Source organism: Ammodytes marinus (assembly GCF_949987685.1).
Source record: "Ammodytes marinus genome assembly, chromosome: 10".
In the NCBI taxonomy this organism is placed as follows: domain Eukaryota; kingdom Metazoa; phylum Chordata; class Actinopteri; order Uranoscopiformes; family Ammodytidae; genus Ammodytes; species Ammodytes marinus.
The window spans coordinates 18,669,119-18,694,247 of record NC_137214.1 but is presented as its reverse complement, the minus strand read 5'-3'; the positions used below and the strand labels follow the sequence as shown (position 1 = coordinate 18,694,247).

The window sequence follows — 25,129 nt, the reverse complement described above, 5'->3', positions numbered from 1 at the left end:
CTTCAGTTGTTTGATCATGAAGCGTTTCAAAGTTGGCTGATGTAAACTCCATTTGACATACACATATTTACAAGTATTTTAGGATGGACCTTTCCTTTTACACTGAACCCAACATGTCTAGAGCTGTAGATAGCCCAGAATGCATTGGCCCACAAACTAGTCTTTCACCCCCTGTATTCAAGCTCAGTGTTTTCGTCTAACATGGGATAATACTAATCTCTCAGCTGCTCAGTCTCATGCCTGGCTAGTGGCTACACACACACACACACACACACACACACACACACACACACACACACACACACACACACACACACACACACACACACACACACACACACACACACACACACACACACACACACACACACACACACACACACACACACACACAAATGGACACAGAGGCCTAGACTCTGGATCAAAGTGTAGGCCACTGAAGTTTATGTGGCTGAAAGGGCATAAATGTTGCATCTTTATCTCTTTCTGTCTGTGAGCTTATCTATTGTCTGTCTTTCTGCTTTCTGTTCCTTCTCTCTGCCTACCCTTTCCCTTTCTTTTCTTCTCTTCATTTGGATCTGTATCTGTGTGCCCTGTTCTATCCCTCCATCTCCTATTTGTCCATCTTTATCATTGTCTGTTGCAGCAGTCCAACAAAGCCTTTTCGCTATACCAATGTTAAAATGGAAAAAAGACAAAACTCCAAAGAAAATGAGCAACCAGCAACAATATTCATAGCTCTGTTTCACTGAAGGAAATCCTTTTGAATCCCCCTTTCTACAATACAGATCTGTGTTTTCAATCAGCTTTCTTTCATACAATGGGCCATACTGTGTTGTACTTTTATAGACGTTATGAAGGTGATGTTAGACATACCTTCATAGACTTATACAATAGCCACATCACATTTACTGTAACCAGACCTTGTGTGCAAAGGGGAATGCCCAGAAAGATTACACCACAAAATAATTCATGTTTTCAATTTGAAATGTCATGATGTGTCCGATGATATTTAGCTTTTTATTGTTCATTGTTTGTACAGAGTAACCAATCTCTGTTACTGTATTTATCTGGGAAATTTCAGTATTCACCAATAAATATTTTTCTGTGTGCCATTTCTCGGAGTGCAGTAGTGAACAAACAAGGGCCGGACTATGAGAGGAAGCTTATTCATAATAGCTTTTACCACGTTATTATGAATTTGGTGAAGACTTTTGTTTATTTAGCAACATTTTAGCAAATGTCTCCTACCTGCACAGTAAAGCATCTTAGTGCTCAAACGACTGTTTTACCAGGATCTCACGCATATCTGTCAAACTATTGTGGCCAAAATGAAAGTATCAGAAGCAGCTTTTCTCAATTTGTGTGATTTTTTTGTTTTTGAGAAACAGCTGCAACATTTTATGAGTACAAGGCCACAAAGAACTTGCAGTTGTTTGGTGAGTTGTGGTGGGCAATAAACAGCCTCGGTGTAAGTTGTTGGACCATAGGAGTGCAAAATTGATTTGGCCTGAGCATTGTTTTATGTGGAAAAAAATTGGTGTTTGTTTGTAAAAAGAAAAACAACAATAATAATAATAATAATAATAATAATAATAATAATAATAATAATAATAATAATAATAATAATAATAATAATAATAATAATAATAATAATGCAATGATGTGATAAGGCTGATTTCAAGATAACAAACACAGCAATTTTCCTTTTCTTTATGTCAATGTTTTGGAAAAAAAATGTTCATTAAATATTACACTCTATGTTGTAAAGAGGAAATGTCTGAGATTAGATAAAGACAGAGAATAGATGACATGCTGCATTACTCCAGTTCAAAACCACAAATCCACTATTACACGGTATGAACCTCAGACCACAGAGCCACCAAAACCCAGCAGCATCCCCCCAACCCCCCCCCCCCCCCCCGTACTGTACTGATGTCTCTCAGCTGCCTCTCTCATAGTCCTCAGACAGTGTTACACAAAAAATAACAATACTTAACTTTACTGAAACACTTACACTTTCTACATTAGGCAAATTTAGATACAAACATTAGCAATTTCGTTTATATCTACGACCCAATTTCTCAGCAGTTGCACCGTTAATACTGGAATTCAACCACGAGAGAGAATCTGTCTGTAACCTAGCCTTTGACAAAATAAGGGAGAACTTCAGTTGCTAATAGGTTGGTAATGGCATTCTGTCCCTTCTGTCCTTTTCATGCTCTCCTGCCCTCTCGCTAACACCGCATCCTATAATCTGTTTCCTTCCCTTGTTCATTCTTTCCCTTTCCTTCCTCACCCCTTTCACCTTCACCTACTTTCCTTCTTTCTCTTTAATCTTCCATTCTTACTCTAGTCTTCCTGCTCCGAGGCCGCCTCTAGACCCTCTTTCTTTCTTTCTTTCTTTCTTTCTTTCTTTCTTTCTTTCTTTCTTTCTTTCTTTCTTTCCATCTCTTCAGCCCTTATCCCCGCCTTCTGTCTACCCCCTCTGCCTGCCCTGGTTTAATGGACAGACTGCAGGCGGCGGAGGGAGGGGTGCTGTGGTATTGCACAGCAAACATCCCTAATAGGCTAATCTAATCTCATCTCTTTGCGGTCTACGGCCCTGTGTTTACTTTCAGCCCCGTGTCTGCACACTGGCCCGGCCTTGCCTGGCTGAATGCAGCTTTGTTCCCGCTGAAAAACTCATCACCGGTGTGATCTCATGAACGGGCGCCAACTCTGCGACCGTCTGCCCATAAAGCCTGCAGGCTGCCGATCGCTCTCATCTATGCACATCTTCAAAACCTGTTGTAATTTTTTTTTTAAATCATGTTTGGTTTCCTTGAAAGCAACCAAGGTAGCATGCTGAGTACTGAGGGTACTGCTCTCTCCTTTGTGTTTACATACCCTTTATCTATGTACCAGTTTACAGAATCTAGTCTGTTTATTAACACTCAAGCTCAGCGTACACACAGACAGGTAGGGGAGTGTGAGGAGATATTCACTGATTTTGACAAAAACTGTTTTTGACAACAAGCTTTCTCCAGAATCACTGACTTCACCTTTAAAGCGGCAATACTACATTTTACTCACACAATCAACAGTAGGTGGAAAACCCCACTACTGCCAAGCGACAGTGATTGAATAACAAGTCAAAGTTAAAGATTCACCGGCTATCTGAAGAGCTGAAGCATTCATCATGAACAGTTCGCTCCAGGACAAGTGTTTGCAAATATTGAAAATCCAAGCAAATGTATCGACATGGAATGGGCCAATAAATGATAACAAAGATGTTTACAAAGCACAAAACTGATTAGTTCCAAATAACAGGTGATAGAACAATCCAAAAAGAAAGAGAATAGGCTTTACATTTGCAGCTACTACTGGCCTCCAAACATATTTTGAGATTTAATGACATAGTTGTGTCTACAGTCGAAGCAATCGTAATCACTATTTTTCTGACAAATTCCCCTCTGGATGTCGGATCACAGGTGTAGCAAGAATGCAAAAAAAAAGAGCACATTTTGCCAGGTGAATCAGTGGATGTCTCCTGCACAGGTGCTGGCAGAAAGTGAAGTCAGCTGCAGGGATTTATTTTCCTACTGCCATTATCTTACTGTCAGTACTAATCACTGTAAGGCTCCAAGTCTCTGTTGAAATCAGCCCCTCTGTTACTCACCCCGGGCAGCAGTAGATATGAGGATCATCTCCAGCAACAGAAGGACCCAGAGAAGCTCCATTTTGGTTAAAATTTTCAGGAAGAAGAACGCTCAGCCTCTTTGATCTGAGAGATAGTGAAATTAGAGAAAAAAACATGATGTTGCTTATTGATGGGTGATATCTGTATTAAGGAGACACTGCAGAATTGTTTCCCACCTTGAAGGTGCATTTTAATATTTAAAGATTACATCTCTGTGTATGAATCATCAATTTATCAAAACTGTTTTTTTTATTTAATCTATCAGAGTAGTATTTATTTAAAAAATCCAGCAGCTCCATTCATTATTTTACCACCTGATAGTTTTTATTTTAATAGTTTTTCCCAAGATAGCCGCTGGAGCATCTATGATAATATCTGCAGTAAATTTTAGAGGTGACAAAAGAAGGAATAGCTTGATAGAAAATAATCAAGTTGGTTCTTTAATTTAAGAAAGTAATTTCTTATAACACAATTCATTCCTAAGCAGATGTTTTCAAAAGCTACCAGGTTCAGGTTTCCAAAGGTGGATGTTAAGACAGAAGGAGCAAGATGATAGATGGATTTCTGTAAGCCAAGCTATTTTCTTCACAGATTTATGTATGTCCACCTGTCCATATGTCTCTCCTTACAGTAGTTTTAATCTTTCCGCCACATACATTCTCCCCTGAACCATAAGAGATCTTATTTCAATACTTCACATGCTGTATCTTTGATCTGTACCGGCCAACCTCTTGTGTCTCGCTTCCCCAGAAATTGCCAAACACTTGAAAAGTGCAGGATAATTGATTTGTGGCAATCAAAAGAAGATTTTTTTCAGGCTTGCAAAGTCAAGTTTAGTCACATTTCTATTTAAAAACGAGGTGTTCGTATTACACTGGGAGAACAATCTCTATTTCCTAAATAAATCATACAAAGTTAAAAGTAGTAAAAAGTTAAAGTTTCTGTAAAGGATAAAGGGAAACTCCAACCTGTGTGGTTGCTGTCTAAGGATTTTTAATTTATCACTTGTTTAAATTCAAAAATTGGAATGCGTATTAAGAAAAATAAATACATTTAAAAAGACAGATTGCATTATCATAAACCCTGTTCCTTTGTATAGGCTACATGTTGGCATCATTGAACCATATTGTACTCTGTAAATGTGCTGTCTTAAGCTGTACCACTGAATTGACTACATTTTGTAAACAGTTTTAAGTGCTGAAACATGTTATAACTCGGTTATTCAGAAATATGGCCAAAACTTCAAAAGATTAAGAACATAAAGACCCCGTGCATACATTATTAATACATTGACTTTGGCTTATAAATAAAGTAGGACTTACTGTAAAATGCCCAGAAGCGGTGAGATATCCACAGTCTGTTACCCTCTGGAGAGCTGCACGTATACCATGCCTTTTCCCGAAAACAGTTATTCACCTCCGTTCCAATCAATGATGTTATGATTTCAATAACTTGACGCACGATTCAAAACAAGGACCATTTACAAATGTGAAGAGACGCGTCTGACACCGAAACTCCAACTTGCAGTAAATAAAGTCTTCTGACAGAGATTGCTTTAACTAAGCGAGCGAAAATATACGAGAGTAAATGCAGGAAAAAAAACAAAAATACAACCTAAGGTCAAACACGTGAGCGCTCAGAATGCAGGCTGTAGTATTTCTGAATGACAGTCCGCGTGTAAAATGCTCCAGGGAGACCGCTACCAGGACCAGGCAAAGAAAAAGTCAAAATGTATCTACATGTTTCGCCTGTTTGCCCAACAGCTCAGACAATTATCTAAACAATTTAAAACCTGAATACTATATCCAAATTGCCTCCGGCAGAGGTTCGCCGTGCAAATTTCAGCCGCAGGCGAGAAACAAACTGCGTCGGGCAACTGTCCGACTGCAAAACTTTCAGCCAATCAGAGGGAAGGCCAATCAAGCAAGCTGACCAATCAGAGAGCAGGAACGTGCTGGACAAATTTAGAGCGGTTTTTGTGGAGAGGAGGGGTGCATTCACTCAAATGAAATGAAATCATTTGTAAAGTATCCCTATTGTAGCCTATAGGCTACACTCTATGGTAGTAACTGAAACTCTGGACTAAATGGGAGGAACGTTCCTCCAGGACACCTTGATGGGAGCTACATACAATACATTATATTTAATATTACCTGCCTGTAATAGTTTTTTTAATGTTTTTTTTGTGGTTATTATTGTTTTTTGCTATTAATATTTGTATATAAATAACTTTATAATTTGGGACTATTTAATTTATAGTATAATAATAAAAAAATTATGATAAAATAATAATATAAATAATACAATATATAGATTTATTTGCTAATATTTTCAATTATATTATATTCTTTTCTATTCATGAAGCCTAGTGCATAGTAAAGTAGAACCCAATTGCTTGTGCTCCGTGAGAGCTTGCTCTAAATATGAACCAACACTGCCACCTCACGGCATAAATACGTTATTACAGAAAATCACTTTGAAAGGTTTACAGACATACTACTTGGTTCCCGAACATGTCTGATCAGTAAATATAGTAGTAGCCTATACGTCAACCAATATAATTATCAACATTGGAGTTCAAGTCTTTTTTTATTCACTAAAAAATTACTGTTTTAAAAAAAATTAGGATTATCAATTATGAGCAATAACCCTCTGAACGTATTTCCGGATTAACTCATACTCTGAAATCTAAAATATTTTTCTTCAAGTGTTTTTCTGTTTGCTTGTATTTCTTATCTACTCTGTGAAAAAACTGTGATTCATTAATTCTCTGCATCACTTTGGATGATATATATATATATATATATATATATATATATATATATATATATATATATATATATATATATATATATATATATATATATAAGATCATCCAATATATATATACAGTCATATGAAAAAGTTTGGGAACCCCTCTCAGCCGGCATTATAATTGACTCTGCTTTCACAAAAAAAAGATAAAAGTGGTATGTCTTTAATTTACCAGGAACAGCTAAGTACTGGGATGTTTTCTAAACAAAGATGTTTTGAAAAGCAGTATTTAGTTTTATGAAATAAAATAAAATGTGAAAAACTGGCTGTGCAAAAATATGGGTACCCTTGTGGTTTTGTTGATTTTAATTCCTGTAACAGCATGTAATACTGATGACTTTAAACACAAAGTTGGTTGGATTATGTTGTTAAGCCTTGAACCTCATAGAAATGTCTGTTTAATCATGAGAAAATGTATTTTAGGTGCCTAAATGCAAGTTGCACTTCTCTTTGACTCTCTGCTGAAGTGAGACAGAATGGGATCATCAAAACAGCTCCCAAAAGATCTGAAAAACAAAGATTGTTCATTGTCATGGTTTAGGGGAAGGCTACAAGAAGCTTTCCCAAAGGTTTCAATTGTCAATTTCGACTGTAGGGAACGTTGTCAGGAAATGGAAGGACACAGGCATAGTGGCAGTTAAACCCAGGCATGGCAGACCAAGAAAAAAACAGGAGCGGCATAGGTGGAGGATTGTGAGAACACAACCCACAGATCACCTCCAAAGACCTGCAAGAACATCTGGCTGCAGATTGTGTATCTGTACATCGTTCAACAATTCAGCGCAATTTGCACCAAAACATCTGCTTTTTATAAAGACCAAATAACGTAATTTGTGTCTCATCAGTCCAAAGCATTTTCTTCCAATATGAAGCTGGCTTGTCTAAATGAGCTTTTGCATACTCCATGCAACTGTATCTGTGGCGTGGGCGCAGAAAGGGCTTCCTTCTCATCACCCGGCCATACAGATGTTTTGGTGCAAATTGCACTGAATTGTAGAACCATGTACAGATACACAATCTGCAGCCAGATGTACTTGCAGGTCTTTAGAGGTGATCTTTGGGTTGTGTGCAACCATTCTCACAATCCGCCGCATATGCTGCTCTTGTACTTTTCTTGGTCTTCCATGCCTGTGACCTTCCATTCCCTGACAACGTTCCTTACAGTAGAAATTGACAATTGAAACCTTTGGGAAAGCTTCTTGTAGCCTTCCCCTAAACCATGACAATGAATAATCTTTGTTTTTAAGATCTTTTGGGAGCTGTTTTGATGATCGCATTCTGTCTCACTTCTGCAGAGAGTCAAAGAGAAGTGGAACTTGCATTTAGGCACCTAAAATACCTTGTATCATGATTAAACAGACCTTTATATGAGGTTCAAGGCTTAACAACATAATCCAACCAACTTTGTGTTTAAAGTCCTCAGTTTTACATGCTGTTACATGCATTAAAATCAGCAACACCACAAGGGTTCCCATATTTTTGCACAGCCGGTTTTTCACATTTTATTTAATTTCATAAAACTAAATACTGCTTTTCAAAAAATCTTTGTTTGGAAAACATCCCAGTACTTAGCTGTTCCTGGTAAATGAAAGACATACCTCTTTTATATTTTTTGGTGTGAAAGCAGAGTCAATTATAATGCCGGCTGTGAAGGGTTCCCAAACTTTTTCATATGACTACATATACACTCACCGGCCACAGTGGTTCATTTTAGGTACAGCGGTTCATTTTCTTGTTAACAAATATAACTGATCAGCCAATCACATGTCAGCAACTCAATGCATTTATGCATGTAGACCCGGACGGGACAACTTATTGAGGTTGAAACCGAGCAACAGAATGGGGAAGAAAGGGGTGAAAAGTGACTATGAACATGGCAATGTTGAGGGTGAATGTCGATAGTTAGCCTGCTATCGGTGTATGGGTGTGTGTGAATGGTAACGTGTAAATGGGAACAGGTCTCCCTTGCAAAAGAGTCTTCGGACTCAATGGGATTTACCTGTATGAATAAAGGTTAAAAAAAAAAAAAAAAAGGTACCAGGAGGGCTGGTATGAGTATTTCAGAAACTGCTGATCTACAAGGATTTTCACTCTAAACCATCTCTAGGGTTTACAGAGAATGGTCCGAAAAAGAAAAAATATCCAGTAAGCGGCATTTGTGTGGAGGTAAAATGCCTTGCTGAAGTCAGAGGTCAGTGGAGGATGGGCATACTGGTTTGAGATGATAGAAAGGCAACAGTAACTCAAATAACCACTCGTTACAACCAGGGTATGCAGAATACCATCTCTGAACGCAAAACACGACCAACCTTGAAGCAGATGGGCTACAGCAACAGAAGACCCCACCGGGTGCCACTCCTGTCAGCTAAAAACAGGAAAATGAGGCTACAATTCTCACAGGATCACCAATATTGGACAATAGAAAATTGAATCATGCCTGGTCTGATGAGTCTCGATTTCAGTTGCGACATTCAAATGGCAGGTTCAGAATTTGGCGTCAACAACATGAAAGTATGGATCCATCCTGCCGTGCACCATCAACCACGCCATGTTCAAAGTCACCTAAACCCCCTTTCTTCCCCATTCTGATGCTCAGTTTGACTTCAGTACATTGTCTTGACCACGTCTTAATGCCTAAATGCATTAAATTGCTGCCATTTGATTGGCTGATTAGCTTTTTGTTTTTATAAGCCATTGAACAGGTGTACCTAATAAAGTGAGACCAATTGAGGGGAGACACTCATTTACAATGATGTCGAGTTCAAACAAATTCAAAGGAAAAACAACAATACATACACAATATTCAATGCAAATACATAAAATACACAACAACAGGTGAAGAGAAAAAACAATTTAAACATTTACACAGTGGTGAAGAGTGGCAGCAATTAAAATTAAATGGGTGAATGTACAATATAGCCTAATTAAAACAGTTACAGCTAGAGTTTGGCAGATTTAAGATAGTTTGTTTAAATTGGTTAAATGATATGAAGGTATTTAGTTTAATTTGTTGCTGTAAGTTGTTCCAGGAGTCAGTGGGCACTGAAACTAAAAGCTGTCTTTCCCAGCTCAGACCGGGCTTGTGGGACATAAAGCACAAGCATGTCAGTGGAGCGGGTCTGATAAAGCCCATCTGAAATTTGCAGCATTTCTGTTAAAATCAGAAATCAGCTAGACCTTCATTTAATAGAGCCATCTTTAGAGCAATGATTTGGTTTGACTGTGAAACACAGCAGAGTATTGTCTATGGCCTCACTCCAGATCCATGGCTTTAACCACTGTATTTTATTTCAGCGTCAGGAGAAAGGCAGACCAAAGCCCTGGGAGTCTCGCAGAATGTCTGAGCAGTATGGGACAAAAGGCTTTGGCTTTATATATCTGAAGGGCAAACCAGGCATTTTTGAAGAACTGTTAAGGCTACATGGAAATAACGTGGGGCCATTTAAAAAACTAGAGAAATTACATACAGTCGAAACAGTAGATATAATACATTTAAACTGAAAACAAAGAAAAAAGGGAAAAAAAAGTTTTTATTTTCCAAATGAAGCTAATCACTGTTTATCAGTGGCCAGTAGATGAAGGAGTGAGGTCACCATAAGCTACAGGGAGGATAATTAATATTACAATGTTTTGATATATTAAAACACAGACTATTTTCTGTTGATCATTTATGTATTGGATTGGATTTGCAGCATGTTTTATTATTGAAAAAAACTGTGACATCCTCAAATCTGAACTCTGATTTAAACGTGTCAATACTTTTACAATATGCTTTAAAAGAAAGTGTGCATACTGTACGTGTATAAATTGTCAGAAGGTTTTGCCATGTTTTCTACAGCAGAGGGTAGCAGAGGACTATATGAAAGGAACACAATTACGTACAGAAACACATTGAGGCACACACAGACACACACACACACACACACACACACACACACACACACACACACACACACACACACACATTTCTTTTATGTTTCAAATACAGCTACAATGTAAGGAGTTGCTTTTATTCTCAAATCATCATGACAGATGGTGGGAATATGGTTAAGTATGCTCCAATGAAATCCATACACTGTGGCAAGCAGTAGGCTGGAACTATTTCTGGTAAAGACTGTTCGGCGTACGTGTGTGTGTGTGTGTGTGCGTGTGTTTGTGAGTGTGTGAGAGAAAGAGATACCGTGTATCCATTCCTGGGTGCCAATCACCAATCACTGAAGTAATTTAATTTCTATATCTTAGAAGACATTCTGTGAAATAAGGTATTCCTACAACTCTGAGACTTCTAACTTACTGAGCATAAAGTGTGATGGTTGTTTACCTCCTGCAGCTTTTGCTGAACTTACTGTATCATTCACGGATGAATGAATGCTACTTTTGTTAGAGGCAAAAATAGACAGAACGAACAGTGGTCAGCCAGAGGTGATGGTTGCTGCCAGTATGTGTGTTAGGAGAACACGATCATAACTCCACTGTTAGGAGCACATTACATTTCCTATTGTCATATTGCAGTATTGAATCTGTCATTTCAAATCAGATAAACAATAGTGAATGGCTATAACTGTACAGATGTTTTTAGTCTGAATATGTGAGAAAGGTTCATATTGATCCAATATTCCTTTAATTTACCACACCATATTCCAGTAACTAAATGCACATAGTCATAGTTTTCACAAAGGCAAGGTCAATCAAAGAGGGATTAGATTTTTTTTGCGCCTCTCATTTTGAAGTGTAAATGTAGGACAGGTGAGCACTTTGCAGTACGTTCTGCACTAAAATGTTGAAAAACTAATTTTGACTTTAGGTCCCCTTGTTCGTAAGCTTTCAGCTGTACACACGCTGTCTTGATCAGCAGATAGTCTTTCTGTTTGAAGGCTGTCTGCTGTATGGTTCAAAGCAGACTATATATTGTGAGTAACCCTTTGTCTTTAAATCACTTCACGATGGTGGCACACTTATACATCATAACCAGACCGATATACAAGTTAAGCACACAGTCTGTGTCTAGTAGCACTTTGTTCTGGATTTCAGTGTTCAGAAAACAGTGAATATAACCGTCCAGTTCAGTTAAAGCTCTAGTTAGGAGGACACAGTTGTTTTCATTATTAAGGTTTTACTGGGCTCCAGCCAGTGCAAGAGGGCGTTTATATTCTGCAAGCGTAGCAAAGTGTCACATTCAATCTGTACACTTTGTTTTCTAAAGGTCATAATTAGCTAGCAGTTTTGAAACAATTATGGCCAAAGTGCACCAATTTCCCTTAAAGCAAAACATAGAATTACTCACGGGGAGCGAAACTGAACAGCAAGTTATGTGTGAAACGTTTGTGGTTCGGTGTTATTCCTGCTTCTTAATCCAGTATCAAATGCTTTGTCCCTGTATGCAGTTGCACAAACTAAAAACGTAGTGTGGAAATACTGGATGGTCCACCTCCAAATATTCTTAAAAAATAGTATCTCAGTTTACTGAGATTGAAGCAGTTTACCATTTTTATATGTCGGGAGCAGCTGAGAATAATTACAATTTATTAGCCAGGTTGGAGAGGGTTTGGTGATAGGAGGGCACACACACATCATGCACACACACCAGGGAAATGAAACGGCAGCTGCAGAAAACGGGAATGTGTCATTTATTCAGCATCACCGTACTTGCCCCAATTTGCCTGCCTGTCTAAAGATTTGGAAAAGCAATTCACCAAGTAACCAGGTGCACAGTTGGCAAAAACAATGTTTTACATGTTATTCTGCTTTAACATCCCTTGTAAAACCACACAGGTTTAAAAACAAAACAAAAAAACATAATAACAGTACTGCTGGGTTTGAGACTCTCTAACCAAACCTTAAATGTGTGAAATATGAAATGTCACATTTATAATTTGCTGTCATAAAGAGGTCAAATGAGTAATGATAATGTTGTTGCTGTTAAGGTGGTCTGACCGGTTGCTATGCAGCATCCTCAGAGTGATTCTGGTGAAAGTTTAAAAGAAGGGAAGAAAAGAGGCTGATGGAGCCATAAAGCTATTATGCACATGAGCGTATAATAGTGTGTAAGCATGTATATCTGGTGTACTATATGTATTTGTGTGTGTGTGTGTGTGTGTGTGTGTGTGTGTGTGTGTGTGTGTATGCGTGTGTGAATCTATTGTGTGAGCCTGTGCTCACGCAATAGGGTAAATGTTTGCATGTGCAAGTGTGTGTAGATGCATGTGAATGTACTATGAAGCATGTGTGTGTGTGTGTGTGTGTGTGTGTGTGTGTATGAGTTTGTGTGTGTACATTTAGCTGTTTCGGTATACATACATGTGTATGTATGTTGTAGTATGGCGGTCTCACCTCAAGCCTGAACCCAGCGTAGCCGCGGGGAGGGGCATTTATGAAAGAATTCTGTAATTTTTAAAACTGTGGTTTGAGTTTCACTCTTTTTAACAAGCTGGTTTGGGCACTGATAATGGAAAACGGCTGCAGAGAGTGAGTGAAAGAGAGAGAGAGAGAGAGAGAGAGAGAGAGAGAGAGAGAGAGAGAGAGAAGAGAAAGAGAGAGAGAGAGAGAGAGAGAGAGAGAGAGAGAGAGAGAGGGAGAGAGAGAGACTTTTGGCAGACTTATGATTCACTTCCTATTTCTCAAAATGTGTTTTTGCCGTTTGCACTTCTGGGACCTTTTGCATTATCATATCCGTACTAGTTTGGACAGCAAACTCTGGACAGGAATAGGAAAAGTTGGAAAACTGCATATAAAGTGGGCACAAGATATTAAAGTTCATAAGTGGAACTCATCAATCTCGCTGAGTGCCATGAACACAGCATCTCGACCCCAAAGCAGTTCCAGCAATGACTTTGAAAATGTGGCTGCTTGTTTTTATTTTTTAACGTTTTTTGTTGTTGGAGCTATATCAGACACAAATTATGTAAGTGTGAATTTATTTTCACGTTTCAAACTCCATTTTATCGATCTTCCATTTGTAGTCCTGTATTACAAGCCATCCTGTCAAAATCAACCAATAGTCAGACTTGCTGTCTAGTAGCAAATGTATCCCTATCGGTTTGACATAAGGTTTTTCTTTCATACCAAATATCTTCAAAATGATTGATGTTATTGTTACACTGCAAATGTTTTCATCTACCTCATTTATTACGTTTGTCGAATACAAACAACTTATAGATAACACATCGGCCATAGCCTTCATACACAGCTGCACATTACTGTGAATGGAAATGTTGGAAACTTTAAGTCATGATATATGTGTATTAGAATGTAACATTTGTACATACATTGAGATGCATTCTTTTTTAAATAGGAAAGTAAAACAAATCCATGCCAACACTAATACTATCAAATTTTTGAATGGATTTCCCTTTAACTTTAAATGTAAAATGTAGTGTTTTGCTTGATTTCCGGTAAACTGCTGCTTAGACTCTTGCCACTACTCCGACTGCTGCAAACATTACTTTTGATACTTGCCATATATTACTACCAAAGCTGCCTACATTTACTAATGCTACTGATACCTGTGTGGAATCTTGGAAGTGTCACTTCTGCTAGCACTGCCATCATCACCTATCATCTACTACAATACAATCAAAACAGTTCTACTACATCTGTATCAGCTTGATTCACAAAATATGTACCACTGGTAAGAAACAATAGCTGGGTTTCAAGCAGAACTTCTTGTTCCACATCTGGATGCCTGGTAGTCTGACCCCCCGCCGCACCTAAACACATGCACATTACCACACACACGAACACACATGGGCCCGGGCGACCGTGGGGGCCTGTTAAGCTAACGGGAGATATTTAGCCCCACAGACTGGGAAAATAAAAAAGTGTAATGTAATGGAGCCAGCTGTAAAAGCACAGAATGAAGGTACAGCATGGTATAGAACAGGACATTGCCTAACCTAGTGTGACTTAGTGTTTCTTAACCTGAGGCTGGACTGATCCAGGGTCAGTGGTAGTATAAAAGCAGGTTGAAAGAGGAGTGTGTGAGACTCCCTAATGACAGTGACAATAGTGAATCAACATGGGCCTTTCAGTTGTGGGTTCTTCTGGTTTGATGAAAATGTTTGATATTGTTTAATGTATTTAATGTGTCGTAAGTTTAATATCTTGATCAATTTCTCATACAATCATTTAAACTCAACTTAATTTCTAACTGTACCCGTATACACTTGCAACACATAACTTATATTAATGTTTTCACTGGTAAACCAATGTGCTATTTTCTATCTGTAGCACAACATAAAATGGAAATTTGTAATACTTAATTTTCCTTGAAATCTGTATAATGATTTGATAAAATGATTTGTTATAATTTGGAATTTTGAGTTTGTAAATTACGGGAAAAAAAACACATTACATATTATATTTTGTCAAATGAGTCGTTTCTTTAAAGCTAGATTCGTTATGATTTCTGTCTCCTATCCTATATCCATCCATTAGCTATACCTAGGAAACCATCACTGTGAGGAAGGCTTCCTCACTGGCATTCAGCATTGAACTGGATTTTGTCACATTTGTGGTCTGCAAAAGACAACGTGTAGAGAGATGGCAAAAGCTCCGACTGCATGTAAGGAGTATTTACATACCAGTTGTGCCTGTGTGGGCCACTGGCACCGCAGCTAATATCTAGCTGTAAATACTATGTGTCTGTACATGGGAGTGTGTGTGGGAGCTGGTGGCTTTCTGAGGTGTTGCTTTTACACACATTCATCTAAACTATGTTCTGAGATGTTTCATTAAAAACATTAAAAGTGAAGGTTTTCATACCAGCTATATTATTTACTTCATTTCTGGCTCCCCCATATTCTGAGGTAATGCCCAGCAAAGAGGGATTTTTATGAGCACTTAACACTAATGTTACACTAATACTGCAGTCATGAGCTCATGTTCGGAGCCCCCCCTGCCTTTCACACCCTGTCCATATATATCTCACTTTCTCTCACTCCCTCTGCACTCTTAAAGGTGTTGAACTTTGTTACAACCTTGGGCTGTGTATGCTTTCCTGGCTATGATATACTACACGTCCAAATATTGTTGATTGTTTGCTTTATTGCTTTTTAAATGGAAGACAATATTTCCTGTGGCCTTAAGGAGCCAAATGCCTAAAGCTTCTCAGGATGTTTCCATTTCTTTCATCTTATGTTTATATCATTTGTCTTCTTACACCTCAGCAGTGCAATTTGTGGTCCAAAAAATTCAAGAGACTTGCCGTTTGTTACACTCATAGGGATTTATTACCCCCCAAAATGACCAACTTCCTTCCTTTTGTTAATTAAACACTTGTTTTATACCATGTGGGTGGAAAATGTCACCGCTCTGGATCGATTCTAAAGGTTAGAGTGGGAACAGCACCTCATTGTTATTTTTCAGATTTTGCTTTAATATCAGAACTCGTCATTATTTTCACCAAACACAAACCTGTGCCTGTGACATGTTTAATAACGTTTAATATGATGACCTTCATTTTTGGAAAGTATAAAAATGTATTGGTTAGATTTTGACATCAACTTTAACTTTTGACATTAACTTTATTGTCTCCAAGGGGGGTTTGTCTTCAAAGCCAGCGCAAATGCAGAATACACACAGACCTGGAGATAAAACCTGATAAAATATATAGGGAAACATAGCCAAAATATGACACACAAATACTAATACGCTTCACAATGTTCATTATAAAGCAATGTTCATCAATGACAGCGTAACATAACATCCATTCATCCAGCCAACATAATACCGCCCAATTGTCAATGGTTGAATCCCCCCCATAATGCACCAGTTTTATATGAAAGACTGATCATCGGTGCTGACTCATCCTGAGAAAGTAATAATCTGATGGCATTGAATTTAGGGGTTTTGAAACCTAAATTATCTTTAAGTATCACCAGATATGGCGTACTGTATGTGCACCACAGTGCATCTTAACATAGTAAACACAAAAGTGAAGAACCCACACCAAGACCCAGAATTAAACTATGTTTGTCTACCTGTAAATCAGAATCTGGGGTGGGAGTTATCAGCCCAGGCTTAACAAGTTGTATTTATTGGTCTGCGAGCACTACTACAGGTCCACAGGAATTCCACAGCATTAATAAAAGCATGACTTACTGCCTATTACCTGCTGCACACTCGCACATGTATGGGTGTAGGGTGAAGTCACACAAATGAACCCATGCAGCGAGCCATTACTTTTTATACTGTTTGCCATTCCTGCAAAAGCCTAATCACTTGATTTAAAGGGTCCTTCAGCCTTTGTGTATTTCAGCATTCTCCTTTTTATATTAGAGTCAGGTTTCTGTTACATTTTTCTTTGCTTTTATAGGCCAATTTAGAACCACTGAGCTGCCCCCCATTTATGCCTCAACATGCGTTGCACCTCTGGTCCATAAAGCTAGTTTTAATACAACTTTTTTCTTTCCATCCTGATGACAGAAGAACCACTTGACAATCTGTGGACATAATATTGGCTGCTGCTGTATGAGTGGCTATAATATATGGAAACATTGTGGAGCACAATGCAGAAAAAATGACAACCCTAAAACTCTGGGATCACACATGGAGCTAGTCATGTGAATGCTGACATGGTTCAACTCTCTACTCATTTTGCCTTTATTTCAGAATTGGTTGTGCACCGTTTATCACAAAAGCTTTCCCAGGGATTAACAAATCACACTGTAAACTGTATTCAAAGAACCAAATAATCTAGGAGAGAATCAACAAGGATTATTGAAACGTGATAACAGCATTTTCCTGAAGAACAAGTCATGAGCTGAGGTGAAATCTGCAAACATAAATAAAAACACACCCGAGGTCTTTGTGTGCTCTGTTGTAAGGTTTAGGAACATTAATGGCTAGGGAAGGTTAGTAAAAGGCATACAAACCGATCCATAGATTTTAGAGTTTCCTTTGGTTTAACTTTCGCTCTTCAAACTCAGTTACAGTAAACTCCTGTATAACAACTCAAAGAAATAAGTTCAATATATACGTAAATGTCACTTGAATGTGTGTGGGCACCTAGCGCTTAGAAACTGTGGTGATGTCTGTTGCTCTCAGTGCTAAAACAAATCATTTTTAGAGTGCAGTAAATGTGCAAACATGATTGAATACATTAAGACAGCATCCGGATCCTTATTGCTTTTCGTTGCTTTATGACATTTAGGTGCCACCCACCCTACAACTTGATGTGTTGGCTGTATCCTCACTTTCTCACCCTCATGAAAAGCTGCTTTGTTAAGCCATACTATTGACTTCCTTCATTTTATTAAGATCTTCTTTCGTGAACAACTGTGAGGGTGTTTTGTAGGTACTAACATCCAAACATGATGAAATGTCCTGAAATGTCAAAGTGTAACAAGAGGCAGTTACACTGAGACATCGTTGGGAACAGGCAGTGTAGCTACTGATCAATCCAGGGGTTGCTTGCTAAATGTAGAAGGCCCACCATCTTAGGTGTTATAGAGAAATATACTTAAAAAAAATGCAATAGTTGAAAGGCTGAACTAAGTATTTGCTCATTGAAATGGAAAACAAAGAGTCGAACAATTGAAACAACAGAATGTGCTGACATTTTTTAAATCCATCGTTGACTATTTCCTTACACATATTTTAGTTTATAGGACATGTTTTTTTTTATTAAAATGTGTGAATGATATGTTAACACAACACCAAAACAGGGGGCTGTACAGTTTACAATTAGCTTCATACAATGATACAACATAATATAGACCCTCCCCCCCCCCCCCCCTGTCCACAAAGCTCTGATATTGGAATATTCATTCATGGTTTTGGCCAGAGCTCTTACTTTCAATTAAAGTCATATTGAATGCTATGACATTTCAGACAACAGTGTGCCTTCAACTTTGTGGCAACAGTCAGAAGAAAGAAGGTCCCCTCCTGTTCCAAAATTGACACTGTCCCTGTGTACAGTGTAATCTAAAAAGGCACCGTGTCTTAAGTTTGTTGTGGAAGACCTGGCCTGCAGAACACCCTGACTTATCATGTCCAAACTCATAAATGTTCTTGTGTCTGAATGTGGGCGAATCCCTGCAGCCAAGTTCCAGTGCATATTAAAATACTAGCATATGGTTTTGGAATGGGACATTTCAACAATCCCATATGGGTGTAATATAGTGTGCGGTTAGTTACTGGCAGTTCATACTCAGATCCCAGCATCGTGGAGGGGAATTGTCCTTTCTGTGTGTTTGTTTGTTTATTTCTAATCTATGTGAAGGCCTCCTTTGTTCTGCTAACACAGAGAACAACAGGAAACCCTTGAATGATATGACGCCGCACTGCCCTGATATCCTTTTCCACCTTTGCTCCTCATCTTTGCGCACAATCACACACACACACACACACACACACACACACACACACACACACACACACACACACACACACACACACACACACACACACACACACACACACACACACACACACACACACACACACACACACACACACACACACACACAAACAAAGACTCACTCTCTCCCGTCTTTCCCAATTGTAAACACCCACGTACGAGCCTGCTCAGCGGTAAGATGAACATCTCTTGTCTGATATCATCCTTATTTTGCGGAGATCAGCTTCCTTAACGCCACACCTCTCACAATAGAACCCTGTCTGTGCCCGCGATAGGCCATATCTACAGTGATAGTTGCCAAGTAATGGCAGCGACAACATCCTTTCTCTGATGCAAACGTGCAGCGACCCCTGAGATACAGTAGCGCGCAAACACAAATATGTATTGTGGATGCATTAAGGAATGAGCAGCTATAATCAGACACTCCTGTTGTTCAATTGTATATTGCTCTTATTTTAGTAGTAGCATAATATTCAGTTTTTTGACAACTTCATACTTTGCATCATACAAAATGTTTAACACAGGTCTAGCCTTTCAGCCAATGTGATTTCGATGGCATCCATGTTTGTGTTATAGAGCTGGGTAAAAGGCATCGAAGGCATTCTTTTTCTACTTCAATTTTGGATACATTAGGCCACTATGGCACAATTGTTTTTGCTCCCAAATGCAGCAGTGAACCATTTTGAATTTTCTACAGCTCTCAGTTATGTGTCTGATGGTTTACTCTTCTCTACAGCAGCGGCAGCTTTGGTTTGTGGGCATTGTAGTATTAAAAGCCATTTCTCAAACCTATACCTGTAACCAGGGCTTCACCCTGATATGCAGCACTTTAACATTACTGCTCAAAGAAAAACAAGAAAAATACAAAACAAAAGACATCTTCTGAGGTGGTAAACAGGCCTATGACACATTATCAAAAGAAGAAAACTGATTAGGTAAGTGTAGAAACGCACAGCTGCGTGAAGGCTACATAGTATGCTGCTGAAGAACAGTCTTACACTCTCTTTTTTATTCTCATCATTGTAGGAAACACACACACACACACACACACACACACACACACACACACACATACACACACACACACACACACATATACACACACACACACACACACACACACACACACACACACACACACACACACACACACACACACACACACACACACACAGATGGAGACGAAAAAAACATGCACAGGTTCTGATAAATAACACATCCACACACAAACAACTCTGTGTGTTTTGTAGCTGTCTCCATGGCCACTACTCTTTGATCCTGAATGCAGCACCTGTGTTTACACCTGGGACTAAAGGTTGATTAGATTAGTGTTGCAGACACACTGATGTATTTTCTCAATGTCTTTTTCAGTGTGACTGAGCAGTACAGTAAGTCTGCCTGTATGGGTGTGTTTTTTTGGATGTATTTCCATGTGAACTCCTGAGGGCTTCAAAGGTAGAGTGACATCTACAGGACATCAGCATCACTGGCAGCTCAATATCACACCTCATCTTAAATGGGGCGACTGTGGCTCAATTGGTAGAGCGGGTCGGCTGATGATCAAAGGGTTGGAGGTTCGATCCTCGCCCTGCCACCTGTGTCATAGTTGTTGTGTCCTTGGGCAAGACACTTCACCCACCTTGCCTCGTGTGAATGTCGATAGTTAGCCTGCTATCGGTGTATGAATGTATGTGTGAATGGTAACGTGTAAATGGGAACAGGTCTCCCTTGCAAAAGAGTCTTCGGACTCAATGGGATATACCTGTATAAATAAAGGTTAAAAAAAAAAAAATAATAATCCTTCTGCCTCCTATACTGTAGTTCAAAACTCTGAGTGGAGTCCTTCTCCATGTGAAATGCCTTACCCACATCCTGTTCAGCAGGGAATCATATCAAAATGTACAGGAAAGAAAACACAAAGTCAAACCCAAAACCTTCAATAATGGCTCTCATTTCTGTTGTTTTTTTTAGGTTGGTCTAGATGTTGGTTCAAAGGTTTTTCCCATCCTGCCAAGTATAAGCATCCGCAGTAAACAGTGAGTGTCACATCCCTCATTATTTGCGACTGCACCATGTAACACAATCAGTGGGAGAACATGAGCTAACCTGTTTGTAAGCTGTAGGTATAAGACAAAGTCCCAAAGAGACAAACCGGAACAGACAGTTTTCGGAATCCACTTTATCGACCACCCACTATGAAGTGTGTCGTATCCACCTCTACTGTAATTTAACTCCCACACCTCACACCTTGTCTAGGATGTCCTGAATGTTGATATCACATGATTGATATTAATGTTGTTGACTCTCTTATAGCATGAAGAGTCAAAAGAGGAGAGTTATTACATCAAATATTGTTAGACATTTCAAGACAGAACAACATCTATGGGAGGTTAGGCCTTAGGTTAAAAACGAAACAGAAAAAAAAACAAAGGAAAATAATCTCAAACCACACAAAAAAATTTGATCAAGCATAACAATTGTTTTTGGCCTCAGGATTGATAATAATATATGGTGCTCGAGAAAGGTTTAGCTTTTAATTTGACAGTATGAAACCCCAGACCTGCAGAGGTTTGGAAAGATTGGTGGTAAACAGTCACAACAACCATAGCCCATTGCCTGCAAGTAACGTAAGACTTCTACTTTCATTACTGTGACAAAGTTGACCTTTTTGATTGCTTTTAAGAAGAACAAATCATTTGTCCAACAACAATGTATTTTTTAAAAATGATTAGGGCAATTATCACTATTATTATCAATATCATTTTCAGAGATGTTCTTCCACTCATTTCAAGTGGTCTTCGTTACAGAGTAGAAACAAAAGTTACTAGAAACTGTGTGTAAATATATGAAAAAAAAGAAAAAAAAGAAAGGGGAAGCTAATTATTGTTTAGGCTAAACATAGCATTATTGTATGGTTTGAAAAACAAAAATAAATGCACCACCCGGTGAGCACACCAAGGGTCCTAAATCAAACGTGTTTATGCTGGGCCTTGCCAAAATAGAAACGCTAACATCCTCGCAGTGCGGTGGGTCCTCAAGCAGACTTTCTTCCATCGATGTGAAGCCATTCTGCTGATCTTGATGTTACTGCAGAGCCTCGTTCAGCTCCATAAAGTGTGAACTGGCGGCGCGCATTGGGACCGGACGGGATGAGTGGACTGGCTATAGGCTACTGTAGTTTTCACTGGGAATGAACGAGCAGAGGAGTTGGACCTGTTGAGCGGATTGTGGAGGACTTTGCGGTGCTGTCTGATCATACAGGTGAGAACAACAACACACTGTAGTCCCAACCTTATTGTTTATAATAGCCTTCCTCTTTTTATGATTGACAGTTTCATCTATGTATTCTAATAATGGTTGTTGCACCTGTCGGTTTTCATATTTATTGTTTTTCTTGGTTGATGTAAGTTTTTTTCAATCATCATAGCTTTGAGCCTCATTCTCTAGTTAGTTTCAGTACATTGAGCAAGGAGTTCATAATTGATAATAAGTTACATGTTTGCATCTATGGAAAAGGAAAATATTGTTGATTTTGAAATGAGGGCTTAATTGGCACTTTTGTTTTTGTGTTTTCCTTTAAAAAAAATTTGAACTGAATATTTATCTGCCAAAGTCACAGACAGCAGCAATAACATTTTCCTTCAATCAAGTTTCTTCTGTTTTATTGGGTTCATACTGCTTGCAGCCTACTTACAGTATGCTTATTCACCCACTTACTATGCCACACTTTTAGGCCTACTCCCATCACGCCACCTACTTTTTGTTTTTACCTTCTTCATATTTCCCCCACTGGTTTGGCTTCTTCTTCTGAATAGGTTTTCATGTTATTTTATAAAATGTATGCATTGTCCTTTGCAAACTTGTCCATCCCCTCTGCTTCAACACACTTCTGACTAACTGTTGTTGTGGCAGCCGAGCAATTACACCAGTTCTTAATGTGAACTTCATCGGGATACTTCATGAGCCATTTGTTTATATTACCTCAACTCTGACAAAGCACTCACTTGGCCTGCAAGATTTCCATAACTAATTAGACCAAATGTTACCCGTGGCGATACATTTTTTGGATTAGTCGAGGCTCCAAGGAAAAACTATGACATATGCTAGGATTTATGGTGTTTGTGTTCCGTAATTGGGAGTAAATCTGGTCAAAATCTTTTAATGTGTATCCACCCTGCCTCTTGAACTCTGAGTGCTTACACATCTGGGTGGAATCGGTTATTTTTTCTTTGATGGCGATAATCAGGAGAGAAAAAGAGAAAAGAGAGAGAGAGAGAGAGAGAATTTCAAAATATTTTTTTATACACAGACAGCTCAAGAGTACCTTTTTTTACCTTATTTATTTCTGTGTTATGTCCAAGCCTGTAACAGCTTACAAGTATAATGGGAATCACATCTGTAGGCAGGCAGGCAGATGGATAGATGGGGAGAATGAGAGAACTAGAGAAGAGAAAATAGAGTTAATGAGCTTGTGTGACATACATTCCTGTCCCTCTACGTATAGGTTAAGGAAACAATATCTGGAACGTACTCTTTCTTTGAAGGCAGCGATGCAGTCACACAAAATGAAAACACAAAGTAAGGCGCAGGTCCGTTTTCATGCACCTGCAGCTTCTCATACATTTAATCATTTAGTGTTATCCCCTTTTTTAATATTTACACATGCAATCATTTATTTAGATGATCCTCTTGAATGCAAAGACATTTCATTGTTTAGGTGTGTTCTTAATGACAAAAAACTATTTAAAAAAATTAAAATGGCTGAATGAACGAGGTCCTGAGTGATAAAATACAGTTGCCTTTCCGGTGCGGCCAAGATAACCATTTTAACTTTTTTTGCGCTATCTCTCTCTCTCTCTCTCTCTCTCTCTCTCTCTCTCTCTCTGTCTGTCTCTCTCTCCCTCTTTCAACCTACACTTTTACACGTGCATTCTCACACACTTAATGTTCAAGTCCACGTGCTGGGCATTTAATTACTAACCGACTATTATTTCTAGTGCCCACTAGAGGCAGCGGGTGTTTAAACATTTAACCGACTATAGTCATGTGCATCCCTAGTTTCCAGAACATCACAAGGGAGATTTCATCCTCTATTGCACCAAACTTTCCTCCCTTATTTTCACATCACTGGTCAGTTTCCTTAGCCCATGGTAGCCCACAGTGCCTCACCAAGCAAGACTGCTTTTGATCTGTGGAAAAAAAAATATTTTGGGCAAGTTTTGCATTGCATCATGCTATGTTAAATGGATTGTAACTTTTTTAGATGGCTGCATTTTATGCATTTATTACGAATTTCTGTTTTTTTAAATCTCATATTTTGGATCCTTAATGATTTTGTATTTGGATTCAGTTTACATGCCTAGATTCCAACCATCAGATACGTACTGAAAGATGAGCAACAAAGTCTAATTTGCTTATTTATATTATCTTCACAAACTATACAATTCTAACCCTTTCACTTAACATGACATAGACTATGATTTGCATCCCGACCTAAACCTGTCCAAGATGTAACTGTGTGACAAACTCAACATACAGAAACAATGTTAACGATGTCACGGAAACGGCATACTCAATCTGGTGGAAGTATTTAAATGGTTTCTAACAAAGAGACAGGAGAAGCTAAACATTTACATATTTTTTCACTGAAAAGATTATCATCATTACTGTTGAGCCCGGCTTTTGCATTTACATGGCCCTATATTTATCATTTGTGGAAGTGTAGATTTAGACAAGAGAATCTGTATTGAGCAGTAAATGTGCTCATCCAAAGCCCCAGGACTGCATGTGGCCTCCGCTCACCTCTCCACCAGACCTACCACAAACAAAAAGTGAGCAATTACAAATCTGATGCCAAGTGATATGTGAAGTTACTGGAAGTTTGAACGTCAACACGTTCTCCATCACCTGATCCAGAGAGGTCGAATGACGCCCAACAGCTGGAACTTCTCTAAATATGTTGGTTGTTACGTCAAGACTGATCAGTTCTCTGATAAAGCAGATATTTTCTGAGATACTTGTGTAAATCATCTGGGCGGGGGTACTGTAAAGTGTAAAGCCATTGGTTGGGTGGTCAGGGAACTTCCCAGAAAGGAGATATCAGATAGTTGATACATGGGGCAGAAATCCTTTTTCGTTTCTGGTTTTTCGTCTCATTGCCCTCCTTGAAATTACAGTGCACAAATAAATGGGCTGCCGTTTTGTATCCTTTTCTCTCTATTGAATATTTTTTCTTTGTGCCCCAAAAGTCTTTTATAATAATTTTTTTTTAACAG

The 25,129-nt window shown here is 38.7% G+C and overlaps 1 protein-coding gene across 1 annotated transcript in view; it reads right to left on the bottom strand.

Annotated features, from left to right (window-relative positions):
- fgfrl1a (fibroblast growth factor receptor like 1a) overlaps positions 1–5,150 on the bottom strand; it is a 66,077-nt gene extending 60,927 nt beyond the window's left edge. The window contains exons 1-2 of the mRNA XM_080035196.1: positions 5,005–5,150; positions 3,662–3,766 (exon numbers count right to left, since the gene is read on the bottom strand). Of these exons, the coding sequence (XP_079891322.1) occupies positions 3,662–3,722 (61 nt within the window). The 5' untranslated portion in view covers positions 3,723–3,766; positions 5,005–5,150. The remainder of the gene's footprint in view (positions 1–3,661; positions 3,767–5,004) is intronic.
- Between the last annotated feature and the right edge of the window lie 19,979 nt (positions 5,151–25,129).